Source organism: Megascapheus bottae, chromosome X (assembly GCF_031878675.1).
Source record: "Megascapheus bottae isolate mThoBot1 chromosome X, mThoBot2.hap1, whole genome shotgun sequence".
In the NCBI taxonomy this organism is placed as follows: domain Eukaryota; kingdom Metazoa; phylum Chordata; class Mammalia; order Rodentia; family Geomyidae; genus Megascapheus; species Megascapheus bottae.
In genome coordinates, this window is record NC_143547.1 from 106052167 (window position 1) to 106077541 (window position 25375).

Below are 25375 nucleotides of genomic sequence, written 5' to 3' on the forward strand. Positions count from 1 at the left end.
ACTCAGCTAGACAGATAAGTTTTGCATTTTGGTATCCTCATATCTAGCATGATAATTGGATCAAACTAGATACTCAAATATGATTGAGCATTTGGTAGAAAAGGTGTTTGCTTTGAGATATTAGTAAAAAGCAATGAAAATCACATGTTCCATTGACACTATTTTAATTATATGTCCCTTCTAAGATTCCATCTTTTATATCACTTATTCGAGCATGAAGAGCCCAATTTTGCTTTTACAGCAGTCACGTTAATGGGTAACACACATGTTTTTGTCTTACGTATTTAGGGTAGAGAACTTTTTATTCACTTCTGTTGGTTTAAATTGAGTGAAACAGATGTATGAGGAAGGTGAGGAAGAGAATGGATTTTATTTGCAAATAATATGTTAGCATTATTGGGCTTGCCTGTGCAAACATGTAAGATAGATATGAAAGAGATACTGCTTTTAACCAAAATAAGTTGTGTATCTTTTATTCTACAGTTATTTGTTTCATTACATCTGCCAAGACAGGATTGTATATCTTTGTATCACTGATGATGTAAGTAATGAAGGCATATTACTATTTCATTATGTGTAATGTAAATACAGTTATTAATTATTTATACCTATGGTGGGTAAAGGGGATGTAAACTTCACAGCTGCTTTTTTCTGTTCTTTTAATTTGTTATTTAGTTCTACATGTGATATTCTTTGTACTTAGATATATATAGCTCAGCTCAATTCTTATTAATATTCTTGGAACTTCAGCATTTATTCTGTTCCATAATGACAATTGGTTATTGTAATTAAGATTCTTTGGTATCAAAGTTTCTCAAAAATGTCACTAGAATGTTAAATTTACTATATCATTCTTCTATTCAGTAGATAATAAAGTTTAATGTGTTTAGGCTTTGAAAATAATAAAATCACAATACATTACAATCAGCAATCATGTAAATTTATATTTTATTTCACTTACGTGGGACTAGGGTTTGAACTTGGGGCCTTAGAATTGCTAGACACATGCTCTACTGCTTGAGCTACGTCCCTCATCCAGTTATGTTCTGGGCCGTTTTTTTTTTTTGTCAGTCATGGGGCTTGAACTCTGGGCCTGGATGCTGTCCCTGAGCTCTTCAGATCAAGGCTAGTGCTCTACCACTTGAGCCACACCACAGCGCCACTGGTTTTCTAGTGATTAATTGGAGATAAGCGTCTCACAGAATTAAGTGCCCAGCTGGCTTTGAACCTTGATCCTCAGATCTCAGCCTCCTGAGTAGCTAGGATTACAGGTGTGAGCCACTGGTGCTCAGCTTTTTTTTCTTTAATAATTCTTGGCTCTAGGAAAGCTGTATAACTTAATGATGTTGTCAACAACTCTTCTCTTGTCAGTTTCTTCCCCTAGGAGTTTCCCTAATGATTGCATGGAGCTACATGCTTATTTATTCATCTATAAAGAAGAGGATTCTTTAGTCCTTTTCTTTTGGTGATACTAGGGTATGAATTCAGAATGTTGCCCTTATTAGGCAGATACTGAGCCACTTGAACAATCCCCCATAGCCCTTTTTGGTTTTAGCTATTTTTTTGCCAGTCCTGGGCTTGGGCTCAGGGTCTGAGCACTGTCCTTGGACTTTCTCAAGGCTAGAGCTCTACCACTTGAGCCTCAGCACCACTTCCGGCCTTTTGCTATGTATGCGGTACCAAGGAATCGAACCCGGGTGTTTGTGCATGCTAGGCAAGCACTCTACCACTAGGCCAAACTCCCAGCCCGGTTTTAGCTATTTTTTGAATGGGGTCTCCCATCTATTCTTAGGCTGGCCTAGACTGTGATTTTTTTTTACTTTATGCTTCCCATATAGTTATCCATCTCTGTTTCCTTAGTAGCTGCATTGTAGCTATGAGCCACTGTGCCCTATCTTTGTGTTTTAGTCTCTTATTATGGAAATAAGGAGACATTTCCTAAATCTACGCCCTCCTTTCTTTTGAAGTGACTGTTCTTTCATGTTTTACTGGCCTCATGTTTATTTCTAAACTGTTCTGGTAAAAATGATGTAATTAGCACAATTGTCCTAGATTAGGAATCCTAACCTTTTATTGTTCTATAGGGTTTTTTAAAAATTTTTGTTTTGTTCTGTTTTTTGTTTTTGTTGCTTTTTTTGCTGGTCCTGGGGCTTAAACTCAGGGTTTGGCACTGTCCCTGAGACTCTGAGCTCAATCAAGTCCAGTGCTCTACCATTTGAACCACAGCGCTATTTCTGGCTGTTTGGTGATTAACTGGAAATAAGAATTTCATACACTTGGGTGGGAGTGTGGCTTAGTGGTAGACTGCTTGCCTAGCATGCATGAAGCCCTGGGTTTGATTCCTCAGTACTACATAAACAGAAAACACTAGAAGTGGTGCTGTGGCTCCAATGGTAGAGCGATAGCCTTGAGAAAGTTCAAGGGCAGTTCCCAGGCCCTGAGTTCAAGCCAAGGACTGGCAAAAAAAAGTTATTTCATGGACTTTCCTGCCTGGCCTGGCTTTGAACCACAATCCTCAGATCTCAGCCTTCTGAGTAGCTAGGATTAGAGGCTGGCTCCTAACCCTAACCTTTATTTTTAAATACTCGTTTGTTGCCTGTGGGCATGCTCATGTTCTTAAATGTGTGAAATAGTATATATGTGATTCTAAACAAAACAGAATACTTAGTATGTGTATTTATAATATTGAATGTATTTTAAATGATTATACTTCATTATTAGCTCATTAACAGTCCCTAGTCATGATCCTGATAACAAAAAGTTTGAAAGTGAGATGGGCATAAATGTTCTCCATATACCTATAATGGCCATGGTATATAAAAATATTTCTGTAGAAATGCAAAATTACAATTACTTCTTATTACTCTTCTGGTTTATTACCTACATTCATAGTTGAAAGAAAAAAAAAACATTTGGCAGTATCAGGGTTTGGACTCAGGGCCCCATGCTTGCTAGCCATGATCTACCACTTGAAGCCAGGACTTACGCCACTTTGCGCTAGTCAATTTTTAGATAGAGTCTTTTTTGCACAAGTCCAACATTAGACATGGTTCTACAACATATGCAACATCTGAGCAACTATACATGTTATTTGTTGAGATGCATATCTTGGTAACCTTTTTTTGCATGCTGGTCTTGAACCATTATCCTCCTCATCTCTGCCTCCGAAGTAAATATGATTGCAGATATAAGCCACTGCACTCTGCTGTGGTTGAAAATTAAGTTAAAGACTGATGAAAATAACAATGTATAATTTTTCTGTCCATGAACATGCTTTCTTTGAATTTTTACCATGAATTTTTACCATCAACTCAAAAAAATTGGTTTGGACTAATTATCTTAGTTGAAGTGGAAAAGATTGTCAACTGTAGTGATTGCAATGATTTTTAACCATGCTCACATAGTACCTTCTAAAATCAGGGAGAAAAAAACCCAAACATTAACATCTGAAAAGACTGATATGAAAGATCTTGGAATTTATGAAAATATGAAATCTTGAATTGTCAAAATTAAGTTTCATATTACTTGAGCTATAATTTGACACATATTCATGCATATATGTTGAATAATTGGGCCTAGACATTACCATTATTGGCAAATATCAGTTCCAAGTTCCTAACCTCAAGAAGCAGAATAACCCAGGTACTATTACTTTCAATTGGCAATAGCCAGATATATTTGGATTTAACTGTGTGCTCTTTTATTTTACTATACGTTTGGCATTGGCAAATTAGCTACCTATTTCCTATATTTCCTATATGAAGAAGTCTTAAGAAATATAATTAATGCTGGGTGCCAGTGGCTCATACCTGTAATCCTAGCTACACATGAGGCTGGGATCTGAGGATTGCAGTTCAAAGCCAGCCAGGGCATGAAAATCCATGAGACTCTTATCTCCAATGAACCACCAGGAAATCAGAAGTGGCACTGTGACAAAAGGGGTAGAGTGCTAGCCTTGAGCTAAAGAGCTCAGGGACAGTGCCCAGGTCCAGAATTCAAGCACCACTACTGACAAAAAAAGAAAAAGAAAGAAAAAAAGAAAGAAAGAAAGAAAGAAAGAAAGAAAGAAAGAAAGAAAGAAAGGAAAATAAATTAATCCTACTTCCTCCTAAGAGTCTTTGCTCAGTAACCATTATCTTGTTTATACTGTTGTTGTTAATTCATGGCATATTTGTTTACTTTGTAAGTGTGAATTCTATGTTGGTTACTTCTTAGGATTTTGAACGTTCCAGAGCCTTCAATTTTCTGAATGAGGTAAAGAAAAGATTTCAGACTACTTATGGTTCAAGAGCACAGACAGCACTTCCATATGCCATGAATAGTGAGTTCTCAAGTGTCTTGGCTGCACAATTGGTAAGATGTTTCTCAGTATACAGTGTTTTGATTCATTTTCTTATTTATTACCTTAAATCCCATGCATACAGAGGGTCCTTATTGTAGTATACTCTCCTTATTGTTTTATTATAAGTCAACATAGTGAAATTTGCTTAATAAAAGGGGCCGTTTTATGATAGAAAGGTAATAATTGGTGATACTATTTCTTAATAATTGTCAGAGAATCTCAGAGTTAGGAAGAACGTGAAAGATAGTCTTGTTCAGCTACTGATCTAATGCTTGAATCTACTGACCATGCCAACTGTCCTTTTAATGTATAGATAAACTTTCTACCCATTCATGAGGCAAATTAATTTTTTGAACAGTTCAGAGTAACCATTGGAGAGCCTGTTCATCTACATAAATCCCTGTCAACTCAGTGACATTTTACTCTCATATGTAAATATGTGTGTACAATTCCCTTTAAATTACCATTGTAATTAATAAGACAGAAAGAATTTCCATTGCTCTAGATTTTCCATCATTTCCTTTCCTAGATAGTTGCTTCCCCTGTATTCTGCTCCAGTCAACTACAATCTATAGTCTATTTGTCTTTTGTACAGTTTCCAATAAATGGAATCATACAGTATGTATCTTTTTATGTCTTGCTTATTTTGTAAAAGTTTTTATATTTACTCATTCATGTTGTATAAGTCAGCAGTTTTGTGTCCTTTTTAATAAGGATATATATATATCATAATTTATTTATCCATTTACCTGTTTCTAGATGTTTGGATTGTTTTCAGTTTTCAACTCTCATGAGTAAACCTGCTATGATTGTCTGCATATAAATGTTTGCATATATGTATATGTGTATATATATATATATATATTTCTATTTCTCTTTGGTAAATACCTAGGAATGAAGTTGTCGGTTCATATAGAAAGTATTGTGTAATATCTTAAATTTTGTCACACTTTTCTTCTAAGTGATTGCATCATTTTATATTTCAAAGTATATATGCATGCATATATGTGCTTCATTCCTCTGGAAATGAAGTCCTTTTAAACTCATGTTATTTAAACCTTGCTTATAAACTCTTAATATTTTAGCAGTAGTTTGTTGCATACACTTTACTAAGAAACATTTACATATTTGATACTATTTAAAACACTATCAACAAAAGAATATGGGTGCAAAGTCACAAATAAATGGACAGCTATCAGAAAACATTTCAAATTAGGCAGTTTCTCATTAGCTCTGGAATTATGTTTGAACCTTTGAGTAAATCTGTGCCTGTTTCCTCATTTGTAAGTAGAAATACTGAAGGCATTTTCATTGTAGTTTTGAGGTACACTGAATAATATCCTATTTGAAGCACTTAGCATAAAGAAGTGACTGGGACATTATGTATTAAACACTCCACTGTTACTAGCTGTGGATAATAACTTTAACATGTATGTTATCATTGGTGACCTAGATTCTAGATCCTGTGAAAAGCTAATGAAAATAGGAAGCTTGCTGTGATGCCAGTGGATGAAAGAACAAATACTGAGAAACAGAGCATGCTTCTGCCTCATTATATCCAAAATGTAGGGAACAAATTTGGGTGCATTTTTTTCTGTCCTTCCTGCCCCAACTACAATCTTTTTTTTTGCCAGTTCCAGGGCTTGAACTCAGGGCCTGAGCACTGTCCTTAGGCTTTCTCAGGGCTAGAGCTCTACCAATTTAGCCACAGCACCACTTCTGGCTTTTTCTATGTATGTGGTACTGAGGAATCGAGCCTAGGCCTTCGTGCATGCCAGGCAAGCACTCTTCCATTAGACCAAACTCCTGGCCCCTATAGTCTTCTTTGTATGTCTAAACACAGATTATATACTTTTCACTCTTGTCCCAAGAATCTCAGATATATATTTGTTATTATAGTACCTTTACTTAATTTTACTCAAAATAAGATATTTTATAAATAATATTTAGCTTTTCACATGGAAGCATTTTTCATTTTAATGAGATGACATGTATCTTTCATATAATAGAGATATAATTTTCTCATATTAATATAAATGATCATTTCTGTTAGTTTTGCTTTCTGTTGTAAATAACGTCTTAGGTTAACGTCTAAGTTAAACCTTTTTTTTTTAATAGAAGCATCACTCTGAGAATAAGGGAGTAGACAGAGTGATGGAAACTCAAGCTCAAGTGGATGAACTGAAAGGAATCATGGTCAGAAACATAGGTATGTTTCACTGGCATTGTTTCACTCATATGGACATTAACAACAGATTATTATTTTACAGTCAAATTATAATAGAGATACAGGCACAACAATTACTTATTCTCATTATTAAAAGCTAATATCAGTTGAGACATTGATGTTACTTATCTGTGCTATTGTCTGCTTCTATGAATAATTCATTCCTAGTACTTTCAGCTGTTAGTACTTTCAGCAGTTCTTTAAGACTTTAATACGACTTAAAAAATAAAAATGTTATATGAAAGCCAGAGAGGAAAGAAAGAACAAAATAGCAACAAACTAGTTTAGCTCCAAGGGACAGCTTAAGTGGGGATGACATGATGACCAGAGAAGAGCCAGAAAACAGGAGACAGGACAGGAACATGGAGACATGTGGCATGGCATAATTGCGCTTGAGTTGGTCACGGCCTAAATAGGGTCAGGTCAGGGGGCAGGGTCACAGGAAAACTCCAGTTCCAGGCATTGGACAGACAAGTTTAGTAACCTATCATCCAAGTGCCCACCCTTACCTTCAGGGACAGGCAAGTTCATCACTTGGGAGGCAGGGGCTTCACCTCCTCCCACCATGAAGACAAGATACCAGACTCTACCATCCACCATGTGACCAAGATGGTGCTGGGCAGACCTGAACTCCTTATTTCATTAAGAGTCTCACAGACTTTCCAGCCTGGGCTGTCTTCAAGGTGTAATTTTCTGATCTCACCCTTCTGAATAACTAGGATTATGGATGTGAGCCACCAGTACCCTGTGTAAATTGATTGTAGTTTTAAATATATGTCTACATGAACAGTAGAGGGCCTTTTGAGATAACTACTAATTTTTTTTCTTACCAAATGTATTTTGCATAAAAGTAGAAGCAACCAATGCTATACTATTGTGGATACATTAAGTTCCAAGTAAATCAGACTTTCATTACACTCATAGAAACCTTGTACACTTTTGTAATTATTCCTCATAGTCTCTTATTCCCTAGATTTAGCATCAGTTAATCTCCTTTTTATCTTTACCAAATCTTTTACAAAATTCTGGGCATTCTGCATAAATGGAATCTTATAATATGTAACCCATTATGAATTAGCTTCTTTCTCTTAGCATGATATTGAGGTTCATTCATGTGGTACCATGTATCAGTACTTCATTCTTCTTCATAACTGAATAATATTCTAGTACATTGTCACTATTTCTTTTTTATTGTTGGATAGTACTGATGTTTAAACTTAGGGCTTTGGGCTTACTAGGCAAATGCTCTAACACCCAAATCACATCCCGGCCCTTTTGACCTTAATTATTTTTTAGTCTCACTATTTCCAGGGTCAGCCGTAGACTGCGATCACCTTCCTTATAACTTCCCACATAGCAGGGATTGTCAGGAGCAAATGTGAAATGGGTTCCCATCCTTTTTTTCCTGGCTGCCTTTGAATTGCCATCTTCTAAATCTTTGCCTCCCAAGTGTTTGAGATTACAGATTTAAGCTCCCCTCCCAAGGCAGTATTTTTTTTTTCATTTTTATCCCTCATTTCTCTAGCTTCTGTCTTGGTATACCTATTATTCTTATGTTTGTACATTTTTGATGTCCCACATTTCTGTAAAGTTGTTATTTTTATTCATTCTTTTGATACCTTATTCAAAATATTTTTAGACTGATACTCGGAATTGACCTATTTTCAAGTTTGCTGATATTTTGTCTTTCACCTCCTCCAGTCTACTTTTGATTTTGTCTAATTTTGTATCTCAATTATTGTGTTTAATTTCCATTTTGGTTTGTTTAAAAATATTTAAAAATCTTCATTGAGATTTTTGTGATACATTATGTTTCCCTTTCCTTTTTATTGTGCTAGTACTGGGGCATGAACTTAGGGCCTGGGCACAGTCCCTTAGCTTTTTATTTCCTCAGAGTTACTGCTTTACTACTTGAGCTGCACCACACCACTTCTGGCTTTTTGATGGTTACTTGGAGATAAGAATTTCTCAGACTTTGCTGCTTGGATTGGCTTTGATCCATGATGCTCAGATCCCAGCCTCCTGTTTAACTAGGATTACAGGTGTGAGCTGGATTACCTCAAAGTCATTCCTTTTTGTTTTTGTTTATAGAAGTTTTAGCATGTACTTATTTGAGTATATTAGGGTTAAAAATGTGGAGAGAAATAGAAAAAGAGAGAGAAACATTTCTTGTTCCCCTTACTGGAAATGGGAATTAAAGACTCAAAATGGCAGTTTCCACCTGTAGTTTTTATACTTTTTGAGCTGAGTGAATATACATCATGTCCCTTAGAACAGGTTTAGATGGATGAATCCTACCCCAAACACAGACAACCTTTAAGACTTCCTTTGGCATGATGTATCTTTTATTCTGTCTTTATACATTCATGAAGAATTTCCAGTTTTTTTCTCATTTCATATAATAGAACAAGTTTAGATAGCCTCTTCTATATTCCAAAAGGGAAGGCCTATTTTAGGTAGCTACTCTCATATCTTCTGATCTTGTTACTAAACACTAAAAAGGAGGTATTATTGGACTGGAGCTTGTCTGCTTTTAGTTTACCTCCTGGTTTTTACTTCTGAGTCTGACCCTTTGAATTTTTTTTGGAAATAATTTCCCTATCTTCTTATCGGTCTTGCTTCATTTCTCTGAAACATCAAAGCTATTTTCTATTCCCTGTTTTTTCCTTTATATGATTCAGACTCTCCAGCTCATTTTCATATCTCACAAGTCTGTTGACTCTCCTCAGATCTCTCAATTTCCCTGTTAAGCATCTGGCAGATTCACTGCTGCCCCTTACTCACCTGCTAATTCTCACTACTTGTAATGCAGTCTAATTAGATTTTGGTTCTATTGTAAGGGACACCTGCTAATTCTCACTACTTGTAATGCAGTCTAATTAGATTTTGGTTCTATTGTAAGGGACGTCTTAGAGGCATTCTCTGAGCTCTGAATGCAGTATTTTTTGTTTGTTTTTTTTTTGTTTTTGTCTGTGGGGCTTGGACTCTGGGCCTGGGTGCTGTCCTGAGCTCTTCAGCTCTAGGTTACCACCATAGCCCTTGAGCCACAGTGCTACTTCCCATTATCTCCAATCTTCCAAATCTTCTAGTGGCTAATTGGAGATAGTCTCATGGTCTTTTGGTCTTTTGTGTCTGGGCTGGCTTTGAACCTTGATCCTCCTCAGATCTCAGCCTCCTGAGTAGTTAGGATTACAGGCGTAACATGGTCTGGCTGTTTTTTGTTTGTTTTGTTTTGTTTTTAGGGAAAACCTTTCCTTAAATTATCTTTCAGTAGTTTGTACAAAAGGGTTTCAGTTCAGTATGTCAGTTTATGAGTACAATGTCACCTTTCCTGTTGTTCTCCCCCATCTCTCCCAACCCCACTCATCCCCTCAAGTTACCTGGATCCATTTTCTCATGTGTACATTGAGTATTATGACTGCAATTTCCCACTCTCCAGAAAGGCTCTTAGTTTTCTTGTTTCCTATTTTTGTCTGTTGTGCTTCTAAATGTCCTAAGTTTTAGCTTGTTTTGCCCATGACACTACTTGCTTCATCTTACTTACCTTCCTCCAAAATATCTATTGTTTTAGGTAGCACCCTTAGGCTTCAACTACCTCATCTTTTGTTTCAAATAAAGTCTGTTAAATGTCTGTTCTTTTTTTTTTTTGGTGAGTCATTGGGCTTGAGCTCTGGGCCTGGGCACTGCCCCTGAGCTCTTCAGCTCAAGGCTACCCACCTACCCCTTGAGTAACAGCCCCACTTCCCATTTTCTAGTGATTAATTGGAGATAAGAATCATAATCTTTAGTGCCCGGGCTGGCTTTGAACCATGATCCTCAGATCTCAGCTTCCTAAGTAGCTAGGATTATAGGCACGAGCCACCATGCCTGGCCTGGCAGCTGTGTGTTCTTAAGGCTTGCCTCTTCCTCTTACAAAAATAACTTGGTCCTACTGCTTTATTTCAAACTGTTAGCAGTGATCATGGACTACTTTTAACCAGTAGGGGGCTGTGTAACTTCGTTCTTCTTGATTTGTTCCTCTCAGCATGGTAACTACGAGTGGAAGTAAGGGACTTGAGGACTCATTCATTATTCTGTGAATCACAAGAGATGTATAGGGGTAGTGTGAAATGAGAAATGCATGTGTCTGTCTCTCCTTGGGAGAGAGTATAACCCTTAACTGGGACTCAGCAGGGGGAAAGTGTTTTCCCAAATTATACTTTTCATATCATTATTCTAGAAGTGTCTAGCTTTCACTCATTTTTTTGTTCATTTTTTTCACCACTTTCAGATCATATTCTCAGTTAAGGAATTTTCACACTACCACTCTTGGGTCAAGTGTGGTCTGCTATCTGTTTTCTTACAGAAAGTTTAAAATGATCACAGCAGTGATCATTCATTTATATAATGCCTAAATGTCTAATGAAGAAGAGTAATTGCAATGTAGGCCAACCTTTACTTTACTTGATAAATTGACAAAAAATTTTTTTGGCCAGTCCTTGCACCTGAAATCAGGTCCTAGGCACTGTCCCTGAGCTTCTTTTGCTAAAAGCTAGAACTCTGCCACTTGAGCCTTAGCACAACTTCTGGCATTTTCTGTTTATATGGTACGGAGAAATTGAACTCAGGGCTTCTTGTATGCTAGGCAAGCACTCTACGACTAAGCCACATTCCCAGCCCCCAAATATTTCTTAACTTTTAAATTGTTTATTTTTGCATATCGTTATGACAGTACAAGTCCAAGATCATGTGGTAACCTGAGGAGTGTACCACACCATGTCAAGAGCATACAGTAGAATAAAAACTGAGAGCTATTGTTATTTAAACATATAAGTACTTTTGTGATAAGTATGAGGTAACAAGAACACCAACTATGATTGAAATCAGATGTGGATTCAAATAAAGATACAATTTCTGTTTTTGTAATATAAAATATATTTTTTTTTACTTCTGAAATTTCAGATCTCGTTGCTCAGCGGGGAGAAAGATTGGAACTATTGATAGATAAAACAGAAAATCTTGTGGATTCAGTAAGTGCACAATATAACAATTTTTCAGCATGCAAAATAGATAAACTACAAATAATGGTTAAAAATAGAAAAATTCTGGGGCCGATAGTTTGGCCTAGTGGTAGAGTGCTTGCCTAGCATACACAAAAACATAGCATACATATAGAAAAGTCGGAAATGGTGCTGTGGCTCAAGTGGTAGAGTCCTAGCCTTGAGGAAAGCCCAACAACAATGCTCAGGCCCTGAGTTCAAGCCCTTGGACTGGCAATAAAAAAAAAGAAAAATTCCTGAAGTTTAATACTCAGTTTATTTTTTGTTTCCTTTCTCATGTCTATTTATATTGTTATTATGTGATATTATGGTAACGATGGCAAAAATAAGACAGAAGAATAGCCACAATTAATAGCCATTAAGGAATCTTTGATTTAGAAAGCACACTCAGGGAGATAGGAGTGTGGCCAAGTGGTAGAGTGCTTGCCTAACATGCATGAAGCACTGGGTTTGATTCCTTGATATTACATACACAGAACAAAGGCCAGAGGTGGTGCTGTGACTCAAGTGGTCAAGTCAAGTGCTAGTCTTGAGAAAGCTCAAGGACAGTGGCCAGGCCCTGAGTTCAAGTGACAGGAATTGCTAAAAAAAAAAAAGAAACAGAAAGAAAGCATACTCAGTATACAAAAACAGTTTCCTAAACCTTTGGATTGATGTATAGTTTTTAGATTGATAAATCATCACCTCAGCTGCCTATACCAACCAATCTTTTTTGCTATAAAAAGCATCTCACAGTATGAAACAAATGTGTAGATCAGTTGTGACCCAAGATGAATCCTGAAAACTGAACAGTGCACTTTCTTGTTTACAGTAATATTTGGGCTTTGCTTGTATCAAACGAAATAGGTTAGGAAGGCCCTTAGTAAGCCTTAAAGGAAACTGTATAACTGTGAGTGAAGTATGCTAAAGTTACATGTATCATTTATTTTTTCATATAATTAGGTAAGTAAAATTTGAGAGAAAGATGATACATACAGAAAGAATACAGAAATCAGTTACAATTGTAACAGGATTGCGAATGTAAATGCAGAGTAGAAAAACACATTGCTGTAGTAGGAAGTAAGAAGATAAGTATCTGATCCTAATTTATTTGTTACTTCCATTCTTTCAGCTCTTCTTAATTCCTGAAGATAAACTTTGTTTACCTGACTGTTTATGTGTGATCAGTACTAGTGTAACTTGTACTTTCAAAAAAAACCCTGTATTTTGTTGACACACTGACAGTGTATGTTATGACTGGTACAAGATTTGTAGTGGTTAGAAGCATAAACTTTAGAATCATGGTGCCTAAATCTGTTGCTGGTATGTAGGAACAGAATTATTTTTATATATTGGTTTTGATTGAATCCTGCAAGTTTGGAAAATTTAGTTGTTATAGCTTTTCAGTAGATTCTAAGATTGGATATCTTACCTGTTAACTATCTGATGGGGAAAATTCAGTAGTTTTGCCATCTTTTTATGTGTGTGCCAGTCCTGGAACTTAAGCTTAGGGTCTAGGCACAATTCTTGAGATTTTTTTGCTCAAGACTTTAGAGAGATGCGACAGCTCTAGTTTTGGCTTTTCTGTGGTTATTTGGAGGCAAGAGTCCCATAGACTTTCTTACCCAGCTGGCTTTAAACACAGTCCTCAGATTTCAGCTTCCAGTAGCTAGCATTACAGGCATGATGCCTGGTTCAGCTGTAAATATTTTATTGGTACCCTTTATTAGGTCAAAGAATACCTTTCATTTCTTTAATTGAGAGTTTTATTGGTGAATTTTATCAAAAGTGATTTTTTTGTCAGTCCTGGAGGTTAAACTCAGGGCCTGGACACTGTCCTTAAGGTTTCTCAAGGCTAGCACTCTGCCACTTCAGTCACAGCACCACTTCTGGCTTTTTTTGTGTGTATGTGGTACCAAGGAATCAAACTCAGGGCTTCATGCATGCTAGGCAAACACTGTACTACTAAGCCACATTCCTGAACCAACTGTTTTGTTTTCTTTTGTTTTGTTTTGTCGGTCGTGGGGCTTGAACTCTGGGCTTGGGCATTGTCCCTGAGCTCTTAAGGGCAAGGCTAGTGCTCTACCACTTGAGCCACAGCACCACTTCAAATGTTTTTGTCAAGAAAATTATGTTTTTTCTTCAGTTACTATGGTTAATTACATTCACAGTTTTTAATGTTTAATCAAACTTACATTTTCTTCAAGGTCATGCTATTTTATCCTGTTTATATAGCACTTTATGGAATTTCCTAATTTCTGTACAGGAATTTTTCATATATGTTCTTCTTTATGTAAACAATACTTTATTTTTAGAAAAGTTTTAGATTCATGGACAAACTAAAGAGATAGTAAAGGAGTTTGAATATATCCCTTCCTTTCCCCACCATGCTTAGTTTCTCCATTATTAACTTATACATTAAGAAGGTATATTTGTTATGCTAATAAACTGGGCAGACAAAGCTAATGAGGATACAGTCAAATACCTTAGAAGGAGCTTTTCTTATTGAAACAAAGAGGAAAATGCTTTTCACTGGAAGAATCATTGGGTTAGTAAAAAAGCAAAGGAAGTGAAGCATATTTAATGGGCTTACATAGCTTAGATAGATCTGACAGAACCTTGCTATTTAGAACTGGCAATTATGAGTGACTACTTGTAAAGAGAGGTAAAGGACATTGAGACTTCAACAGAATTAATGAAAGAAACATTTTTGCAAAGTGTTCCTGAAGATCATTCATGCAATCAGTGTCAAGAGCTGAACAATTTGTGATTGCTTTCTAGTCTGTTACCTTCAAAACTACCAGCAGAAATCTTGCCCGAGCCATGTGTATGAAGAATATTAAGCTCACTATCATCATCATCATCGTATCAATTGTAAGTTTTTATCATTTTATGTTGTGGTCTTTATGCTCCTGAGCTTAGCTTCTTTATTTTTTAGTCTGTGAATTTAGATTAATTTATGCAGATGTATTACTATGTTTGAATTATACTTATCGGTTGCTATTTATGTGGATAGCACTGCAATTTTAATCTTTACTAAAAGATTTCACCTAGCTGGGCACTGGTGGCTCACACCTGTAATCCTAACTACTCAAGAGACTGAGGTCTGAGGATTGTGGTTCAAGGTCAGCCTGGGCACTAAAGTCTATGAGACTCTTATCCTCAATTAACCGCCAGAAAACATGAAGTGGCGCTGTGACTCAAGTTGTAGAGTGTTATCCTTGACAGCACCCAGGCCTAAAGTTCAAGCTCTACTACTGACCAAGAAAAAAAATTCACCCAAAATTGAATATTTCAGCTTGTGAGATTTTTATATTACAGGTGTGACAAATTGTCTTTGTATCAAGTTAGTAAAGTTTATATTTGTAACCTAATGCATATCCTAACTCATGCTTCAACATGAATCAAACCCGTAACACTAACCACTACCCTAACACATGTTCTAACTCTTAACACATATCCTAACATGTACCTCAAAGTGTACCCTGTCCACTAACACATTCTCTAAACTATACAAGGGAACCTTACATGCTCCCCAACATGTACCCCAGATGTATAGCTGTAACACATATGCTAACACTTGTCCTAACACTAACATGTACCTTAACTCCAACATGTATCCTAAAATATTCCCTAACATATGTACCCATCATACAGCCCATATTCACACCTTAACATGTATCCTAACTCTAACACTTAACATTATCATGTACCTTAAAATGTACTCTAACTTTTTTTTTTGCCAGTCCTGGGCTTAAGCTCAGGGCCTGAGGACTGTCCTTGGATTTTTCTCAAGGCTAGATACCACTTGAGCCTCAGCACCACTTCTGGCTTTTTTCTAAGTATGTGGTACCAAGGAATTGAACCCGGGTCTTCGTGCATGCTAGGCAAGCACTCTACCACTAGGCCAAACTCCCGGCCCTGTACTCTAACTTTTAAAAAGTACTTTAAAAATTAACACGTATCCTAAAAAATACCCTAACACATACTCTAAACCACGCTTACATATGCTCTAACATGTACCCTAAAATATACTCTAACATGTGCCCTAACCATAACATGTTCTGCAACATGTACCCTAACCGCTAATGTGTACAGAATCAAGTACCCTAATGCAACCTCTAAACCATATAGGTACTCTTACATGCACCCTAACATGTACCCCAAACTTGCCTCAATACAGTCATAACATGTAACCCATACCCCAGCATATACCTTAAACCCAAACATTATCTTAACATGTTTCCTAACATTTACCCCATCATACACCCTAACTCTAATCTTATGCCTTACCCTAAACCATCTGCTAACTCAAATCCATACATAACTGTGTACCTAACACTTCCTGCAATCCTAACTCACCCCCCAACCTAACATTCACATAACCCCTTTCCTAACAAGTTCTCTAACTTGTATAATATGTATATGTAAATGTGTGTAGGTGTGAATTTTATGTGAGTAACTCAGTTTTTTTCAATAATGACCACCATTTTCTAGAATTACCTCTTCCAAGTTACATGCTTTTGCTCACTCCTAGGGGGTGGAGCATGTAATGCCTGCGTGCATTTTAGCTTAGTGTGTGAATAATGAAACAAATCAGTTAAATATGTTAAAAATTTTTAGGATTGTGGCCAGAGGCAGTGGCTCATGCCTATAACCCTAGCTACTCAGGAGGCTGAGATCTGAGCATCAAGGTTCAAAGGCCTCCTGGCCACAAAAGGACCTGATACTCTTATTTCCAATTAACCTCGAGAAGTGGGGCTTGGCTCAAGGGTAGGGGGTAGCCTTCAGCTAAAGAGATCAGGGACAGCTCCCAGGCCGAGTTCAAGCCCCATGACCCACAAAAAAAAATCAGGACTGGAGGTGGACCTCAGTGATAGAACACTAGGCTGAAATCAGAGCATTGCTATTTGAAGCTAGCCCAGTCAGAAAAGTCTGAGAGACTCCATGTCTAAATAGCCAGAAAAATGAGGGTTATGGTAAAGTACCAACTATGAGCAAGCAAGCTGAGCAAGAGTGTGAGGCCTTGAGCTCAAAGCATGGTAGTAGCACAAAATTTATTAAAAAATAATAATTGTAGTATTATACTTTAAAAAATATTAACATAGCTATAATATAATCAGTAGTTTGACAATGTTCCATCATGACTCCATCCATAACTCCGTCCATCCATAACTCTTTTGTCAGTATCTGCTGGTTTATAGCAATATTCTTATCATTAAGTTATGTAAATATTGTCCCTCCCCATGCTTTTCCTAGTGCCACTTTCAACTTTCAGATAGGTAATTGGAGATCAAGAGTATCTTGAATGTTCCTGCCTGTGCTGGCTTTGAACTGAGATCCTTAGTTCTCAGCGTCCTGAATAGCTAGGACCCAGCTATTGGGATTTTTTTTATCATATATTAATATTATACCAGAAGGGTTGCTCGTATAGCCTTAATTCTACGTATTTAGCAGTGAAGATCAACAATCCTCCTGCTTTCTCTCTCAGAGAAAATATTAGTGGATCTTAAGTTGATGAAGGATTAGAAAACATAATTTCAATGCTACTTTTTTCTTTGAAAATGATGTTTTGTTGCATAGAACACAACTACCACTGTAATGAAATCAGCAGCATTTCCTTCCTTCCTTCCTTCCTTCCTTCCTTCCTTCCTTCCTTCCTTCCTTCCTTCCTTTCCTCCTTCCCTCCTTCCCTCCTTCCCTCCTCTCCCTTCCTTCCTTCTTTCTTTTCCCCTCCCTCCCTGCTTCCCTACCTCCCTCCATTCCTTCCTTCCTTCCTCCCTCCCTCCCTCCCTCGCTCGCTGCTCGCTTGCTTGCTTGCTTGCTTGCTTGCTTGCTTGCTTCCTTCCTTCCTTCCTTCCTTCCTTCCTTCCTTCCTTCTTCCTCCCTCTCTCCCTCCCTTCCTTCCTTCTTTTTCCTTTCCTCCCTTTCAAAACTTCCTTCTTTCCTTCCTTTTCTTCTTTTCTTCTCCCTCCATCCCTCCCCCCATTCCTTTCCTGCTAGTCCTGGGGCCTTTTGTGTTGAAAGGTAACACTCTACCACTTGAGCCACAGCTCCATTTCTGGCTTTTTGGTGGTTAGGATAAGAGTCTCACATCCTTTCTTCCCCAGGCTGGCTTTGAACTGTGATCCACAGATTTCAACTTCCTGAGTAGCTAGGATTGCAGGTGTAAGCCACCAGTCCCCAGCTTAGCAATGTTCTCTAATAGGTTATGCTACCCTTTCTATATTATTTTGAAGCATACGATAAATTCAAGGAAATAAAATTGCTTTCCTCCTCTTTCCAGGTCTTCATCTATATCATTGTGTCACCTCTCTGTGGTGGATTTACATGGCCAAGCTGTGTGAAGAAATAAAGAAGTTGTTTAACAAGGATAAGAGGGAAAAAAGAATTAAAAGTAATCCATGTAACTCAGGCTTTGCAGTACTTACAAAAAGTGTCTGCCAGTTGCTTCAACCCTCTTTTCACTTAAAAAAAATGTTTGTCCTAACAATTTATTCCAGTGCACTTCAGATTGAATCATTGATTACAGCAGTACCTTTAAAAAGGCTTTCATTAACTAGTGTCATCTACTTCTAAAATTAATCTTAGTTTTAATTGCACAAAGTCATTGCCAAGGTGAAGACCACCATTTATACTTGTCTAATAAAATTATGATTTTATATGTGTACAGAGAAGTATTTGGGAGATAGCATTACTACCAACTTATCTTCATACCTTTTGTTATGGAAGTTTCAGGTGCTTCAAAACAATATAAATGGAGAATAGTCTTTATTTGGGAATTATACTTAGTTTGTTGGTGCTGCTTATTTATAGTAGGAGCCCCGAAAGGTAAAGTACTAAACATTATGTGGATCATTTTACTAGCCTGTTAAAAATACACAGAATTATCTTTTTCTTCCTAGCATTTACTTTTGGTAATAAAATTTAGTGAAAGTATAGTGGATAGTTTGATATATTCTGTTTCTTCATTGTAGTTGATTTGAGAAGATATCTATTTAAACATTTCTAGAAGCTGGGAGTTTTTTCATATTCCTTTTTCTTCTGTTTATATTTGAGGGAGATATATTGTTAGTAGAATGGGTAATGGTGGGTTGGGGAGGCAAATGATTGCCTTGCTAAGAAAGAACAGAGCCACAGTTAATGTACTAGCATTTTAGCTGTACAAGAGAGGTAGTCTGGAAAGATGGGTTTTGTTTGTTTGTTTTTGTTTGCTTGTGTTTTTTTTTCCATTCTGAGAAAAGCTTAAAATCAATATTGCTAAAAGTCAGCTCCAGAGTTTGGGTTTTACTCCTGTTGAATAGTAGAATATCCTTTATGATTTAATAAATTCTTTTTTTTCTGCCTAATTTTGAGGAATTCTTTTGTGAAACCTGAAAGAGAATAGACAGTATAATGTATTGAAAGAAGACAAAGTAGTTTGCCATATATTTTACTACAGTGTAAGAAAACTCTACAATAATAATACAATTTCATCTACATTAATATATGTTAGCTAGTACTTTGTGTATGTCTGAAAGGAAGACATTTGCTGTGCTAGATCTAATTGCATTTATTAATAAGTTCCATTACACAAGTTATCTTTATCCAATTAAAGAACAAGTTAGTCTGTAGAAATCAGCCACCTGTTTAGCCTAGTCATGTGCCTTCAATTTGTATGTATGTCCTATAATTAGACTCATAGTGGTACCTGTTCTTCCATCTAAAATAATCAGTTCATGCTACCTGATTCACTTATGTGACATGTACCATAGGCCTACAGGAACTTATTCACAACACAAATGATTTTCTAGTCTTCTTTAGCAACTCCCAATCATTTGGCATTCTTCAATAATATTTTCCAACTGTTTTTAATCCAAAGAAAAAGGCTTAAAGCTTACTTTCCTTTCTTATGCACACCTGAGTAAAATTGAATGTGCATGTTTTAGTGATTAGCTATGTCCCTTGGTCTATGTATGTATCAGGATGCTTTCTAAAGCACGTGTTTTAGTGTAAATAATGAACTAACTGAAAACATAAATAAAATTAATAGTAATAGAGTGAGTTCTTTGTTTTAGAAATTCTTACCGGAGTCTACTCTCATTTCCTGGCATTTAACTGTAGGGTATAGAACAAAGGGATTTTAGTTTTTGCTAAGGCTGTATTAAGAAGTGCTATAACAGTCCTTCAATAAAGATCTATGACATTGTGTGAGCTCATTCAAAACCAAAAAATACAACAAAAATAATGAAGAAGGGCCGGGAGTTTGGCCTAGTGGTAGAGTGCTTGCCTAGCATGCACAAAGACCTGGGTTCGATTCCTTGGTACCACATACATAGAAAAAAGCCATAAATGGTGCTGAGGCTCAAGTGGTAGAGTTCTATCTAGCCTTGAGAAAGTCCAAGGACAGGGCTCTGGCCCTGAGTTCCAACCCAGGATTGGCATAATAATAACAATAATAATAATAATAATAATGATGATGATGTTGATGATGATGAAGTGTTGTACCAGAATTTCTAGAATTCCAAAAAGACCACCAGAGACCACAGCCAAAGCTAAAAAGCAGGGGTTCATTTATTTTCGAGTCCAGACTCGGGCCTCCGCGTATCAACAGAAGGCAACGCTGAAAGGCCCTGAGCAAGACCTTTACACCGCTTTTAAAGGAGAATCACAATTAACCACTGGTCGAATTAGAACTCAGGTGTCTAACCACTGAGTACCAAGCTGTTACCACCTGGGGTTCAAGTACATGGGCCCTAAACAAGGGGGGAGGGGGTCATTCCCAGAACTTGGAACAATCTTGGCACAACAGAAGAAGTGTATAAATCGTGATGAAACCAGGTAAAAAATCAAAGAATGAGCATATAGCCTTCAAATTACCATCTTTAAATAATGAGTTATGGAGGAATAAAACAGGAAAAAAAACCTCCAAAAACTGGGCTTCCATGTAATAGTTAAAAAAATAAATCTATGGAAATTGAATGGTTTGGGGCCATGAGTGTGTACTGATGGTAGAGTGCTCATCCGCCTAGCATGCACAAAATCCTGAGTTCAATTCCTTGGTACCACATACACAGATAAAAAGCCAGAAGTCGTGCTGTGGTCAACTGGTAGAGCACTACCCTAGAAAAAGCTCAAGGACAGTGCCTAGGCTCTTGAGTTCAAGCCCCAGGACTGACAAAAAAAAATGGCTTCAGAAGGGAAAGTGGGGGAGGCATAGCTCAATGATAGAGTACTTGCCCATTGTATACAAGGTTTTAGGTTCAATATCTACCACCACCAAAAATAAATTAATTACAATAAAAATAAAATGTACTAGTTCTGAGACTGCTCAAATATGCATAGAAATTTTCACTATAGCAAACAGGATTGGCTAAACAGAATAAAAGAAAAGTGGATGGAGATCAATTTTTTCTCTTTTTGTTGGTCATGGGGCTTAAACTCTGGGCCTGGGCGCTGTCTCTGAGCGCTTCGACTCAAGGCTAGCGCTCTACCACTTAATCTGCAGCACCACTTCTGGTTTTGTGGTAGTTAATTGGAGATAAGAATCCCATGGACTTTTGTGCCCAGGCTGGCTTTGAATAATGATCCTTAGCTCTCAGCCTCCTGAGTAGCTAGGATTACAGTCGTGAGTGACCAGCACCCTGCTAATTATCATAATTATTATTTTTTAAAGAGCTAGACTACAGCCCTAGAAATACCCTTGTAGCCTGTGAACCTAGATAGGTGACATCAGCTATTACAGAATGTTTTTGAACAGGCTGGGGTAGCTTTAAAAAAGCCCATGTGAGTTATCCACAGACCATCCAGATTGCATGTGATATATGTAATTTCTAACCACACAGAGGTAAAAATGATGGTTATTTGGTGGTTGCTACTTTTCAAATCCCTGTCTAATTGCAATAATAGCAGCCCTAGATCCTACTGCATGGTTCTGCCTTAGTAACAGGTTTATTTCTCACAACTCTGTTTTCTGAAGAAAAATATACAAGGTGAAAGAAATGGTTGTGACTGACCTTTGTGTCTATGAGGAAAACAGCCACACAAGTATTATGGAAACAAGGAGTTGAATGTTGGATTTTAAGTTTACAGAAATGTGTGACAAATGGGAAGTGAAGTTTCAACAAAACACCAACATAACAATCCTAAGCACTTTTTTTTGGTCAGTCCTAGAGCTTGAACTCAGGGCCTAAGCACTGTCCTTGTGTTTTCTCAAGGCTAGAGCTCTACCACTTGAGCCATAGCACCACTTCCAGCTTTTATCTACGTTTGTGGTACCGAGGAATCGAACCCAAGTCTTTGTGCATGCTAGGCAAGCACTCTACTACTACTAGGCTGCCGGGGCCAACCGGCAGCAAACCAGGGTTCGCAGATTGGGGTTCCTAAAATAGGGGACAAGGACTAGGAAGAAAAAGAAGAGAGACAGACACACCGGGTCCGGGATGTCCGCAGTCCAGGCAAAGACTGCCGAGACTGCCGCGTTTATTTTCCACTCCCCCTTCTTCCCTCCTCCTCTCCCAGGGAACCTCCAGGTGTTACATTCATATGGTAATTCTCAGGTCATTTACATAGAATAGGGCCAGAAAGCAATAAGACAATAAAGCCATCGTCTGATGCAAGTCAAGGTACAGTTTGATTCCACTCTGGCTCCCAACATGTCCCCCGTTTTTTATTTTAAAAGAAACACAAGTGCAATTTTTATTCTTTTCTATACCCCTAATTTATCCTGTCACATTTTCCAAAAATGACTTTGGTCCCTTGGTCCAACGGGGATTTGATGGGTGGAGATTCAACTTCCGTGACTTCTTCAAGCTGACTCAGGGGCGCCGTCTCCGCGCTTGACGAGGGACCTTAAGAAGCCCAGCCTGTTTTATCAAGGGGTTGCAAGGATTAGACACCAGGAACAACAATCTACTCCAAACTAGAGATCATACTTGACATTCAACAACTGCACAAACCATCCTTGGCTACAATAGTGTAGCTTACCTAGCACCCATTTGCAAAGGCTTTTTCTTGATTGTCTGGGGAACTAAATTTCTGCAACCTTAACAATGCTTCAGTTGTCAGATCTAAACAGATTAATAGAGACACAAGCCTCAGATCCACAAACTTTTCCTGAATTTGTGGCTGGTGTCAAAAATAAAAAATAAAAATTTTACTCAATTAGGACTTTAAACTACCCACTATCACAGAAGATTGACAAGTTCCTGCCCAGTTATGAAAGGCACGGGCATTAGTAAGGCATGCTTACAAACTATTCTATGACCTCCCGGCTCTGATTAATTTGATTGGCCAAGCACAAGTGACTAAGATCTGACACCATCTCTGCCATCCAAGCAGAGGCTTTCGTGTCCCAGTAGTGTCTCTCCACACAGGGATAAACATGCCATTGGCATTTCACTTTGTTGGTTGCTGTACTTGAACTCGGGGCCTGGGTACTGTCTCTCAGCTCTCCAGCTCAAGGCTAGCACCCTACCACTATGAGTCCCGAGCTTGGTGCTTGAGTGCTTCCCCCCAGCTTTTCAGCTCAGAGCTAGCACTCTGCCACTTCAAGCTCCAAAACAACTCTGTCCTAGCATCCTGCTGGCAGATTAGACACCATAGTCTCACAGGGACTTTGCTTTGCCCGGGCAGGCTCAAAGCTGTGGCTTTCAGATCAATGAGTCCTACAAAAGCCCACGTTACTCCAATTAAAGCAACAAGGTGGTCAACACAGAAATAGTCTCTAAGCATGAGCTTACCTAGAACCTGGTAAAAGCCAAAGTTACATCTGAATAAGGATTGCTGTCCTTCTCCATGGGCTAGCTGGAAGTTGCTATAAGGTAACTTACAAGAGCAAGCTGAAATAGCAATTAAGCAATTACTTTGGTAGTCCTAATTTTCCTTTTTTCTCTTTCTTTAAACATTTAAGACAACTTCACTTTCAAATATTGTTTAGAAACCCATTTCCAATGTTCTTAATAACTTTTACTGATACTGGCTTAAACAATTAACACCTTAGCCTTTATTTGCAATTGAAAAACCTTTAAGGGCACAAAGAACTCCTTCTGCCTTCAGGCCCCCTAAGGCTCAAGGCACTCCTCTTGCCTTTTAGAAAAAAGGGCTCTTTTGCAGTTTAGATTACTGTCTAGAACTCCAACAACAGTTTAAACTCAAATAACAGTTTTTCCCTAATTCAAGAACTATAGACATCAGTGCACCAAAAGTCTAAGTCTGGACTTAGTTTCCTCTCCTTTTTTAAAATACACCCAATAGCATGGAGATAAACCTTTAAACATTCCTTTAAAATACTAATCACATTATCCACATTTTACCATCAGATTTCTAGTGTCAGTTTGCAAGAAAGGACAGGCAAAATTTCTGACGTTAATGAACAATTTTACATTTAAATCTCTAATACATGTTTCCAAACTTTAACTTAAAGTAATAAATCCCAAATTCCCTAACACCTCTGTGCTGAACAGGATACAATGTTTACAATGTAAACAGCTGTATGTATTGCAATACCAGATTTTTTAAAATGCAGATTTCAGGATCTTTAGAAAAATACTTTTTACCAGTTTTTCTTTAAAACAATGCAATAATACTTTTAAGACATAGGAAACATTCAAGCATAATAATTTTCTTGAAGTTTAGACTTAGATTTACCCAATTGCCTTTGTTTCAAATGAGTTCAACCATTGTTTTATACAGCATGCTGACAATTTAACCTTGAACATGTTCACTCACTCATTCACACACATTCATACTCAAAGATCATAAAGCGCGCAAAATTAATATCGGCCGTTCGTTTTCCGGAAGTTTGTGTCAAGAGAGTTTTGCCAAGTTTACTCTTACAGGTGAGAACCAGGTTCAAAACAAAACTTTTTGCAAGGCAACTTAGCTGGAATTTATTTTTCCAGGGCTTGTCACAACTGCAGACATGGGGGAGTGGCCATGCTAGGCCCAGAAATGTTCAAATAAATAACAAGGATGTGTGCTTGAGTACGCACAGAAAAACCATAAGGATCCATACTTAGAAATGGTACCAATTTTAAAGACAAAACTGGACAAGAAAAAATATGTAACATGAACAAGACAGAGAAACGGAGACTTTTAAATGATCAGACATTGACATATAACAAGAAAATTGGACTCAATCAGATACACTTAACACAAAAAACATGAGCTCAAATGAATGTTTTCACCAAACAGTTATTTTTAGATTTAGACATGTCTTGCTGGTGGGACTCTCAGGTATGCCTTGTTATCGACAAGAAACTCAGAAGGGGAGGGGGGGGTCAAGGCGTCCCTTGACCACCCAGGCCTCTGTTTTAGGCCCACAGTGCACCTTTTCAAACAAACAAACTAAAATAAAATAAAATAAAACGCAGACATACAAGGGAGTCGGCCGACTTCTACTTACCTCTGGAGGCCTTTGCTTTTCACCTGGGCATCTTTTACAAAAAAGGTTATTAAGAAGAGGGCTGGTAAAGACAAAATAATGTCACATATTAAATTGTGTAGAGTCAATAAATATGTTAAAAGGTCCCTACATAATAGTAAAAGGAGGAGAAACACAGCTCATATGAATGTGTGGAACAAGTGGATCAGTAGCAGTCCCGATTGACATGCACAAATAACTCAGGTCCTTCCCACGTCGCAGGATGCACCACTGGAGGGTTGGGGGTGTAGGCCCAGTGAGTCGCTGCTTGGATGGCTACTGTCACTCTCCACGATCCGAACGCAGCGTTCAGGCAGCCAGCGGGCATCATTTTCTCCTTGTGAAAAAACACATACATGCCCTCGACCCCAGGTTAGAACAGGATC

At 37.7% G+C, this 25375-nt stretch overlaps 1 protein-coding gene across 3 annotated transcripts in view; it reads left to right on the plus strand.

The window, feature by feature from the left end:
- The window catches only part of Vamp7 (vesicle associated membrane protein 7), a 30894-nt gene extending 11268 nt beyond the window's left edge, over window positions 1-19626 (plus strand). For 2 of the 3 annotated variants that reach the window (XM_090326200.1, XM_090326201.1), the window contains exons 3-8: window positions 484-541; window positions 4216-4353; window positions 6461-6551; window positions 11511-11578; window positions 14369-14461; window positions 17874-19626. In XM_090326200.1, the coding sequence (XP_090182326.1) occupies window positions 484-541; window positions 4216-4353; window positions 6461-6551; window positions 11511-11578; window positions 14369-14461; window positions 17874-17942 (517 nt within the window). In that variant the 3' untranslated portion in view covers window positions 17943-19626. The remainder of the gene's footprint in view (window positions 1-483; window positions 542-4215; window positions 4354-6460; window positions 6552-11510; window positions 11579-14368; window positions 14462-17873) is intronic. The other variant, XM_090326202.1, reaches the window with a different exon arrangement.
- Window positions 19627-25375: the final 5749 nt, after the last annotated feature.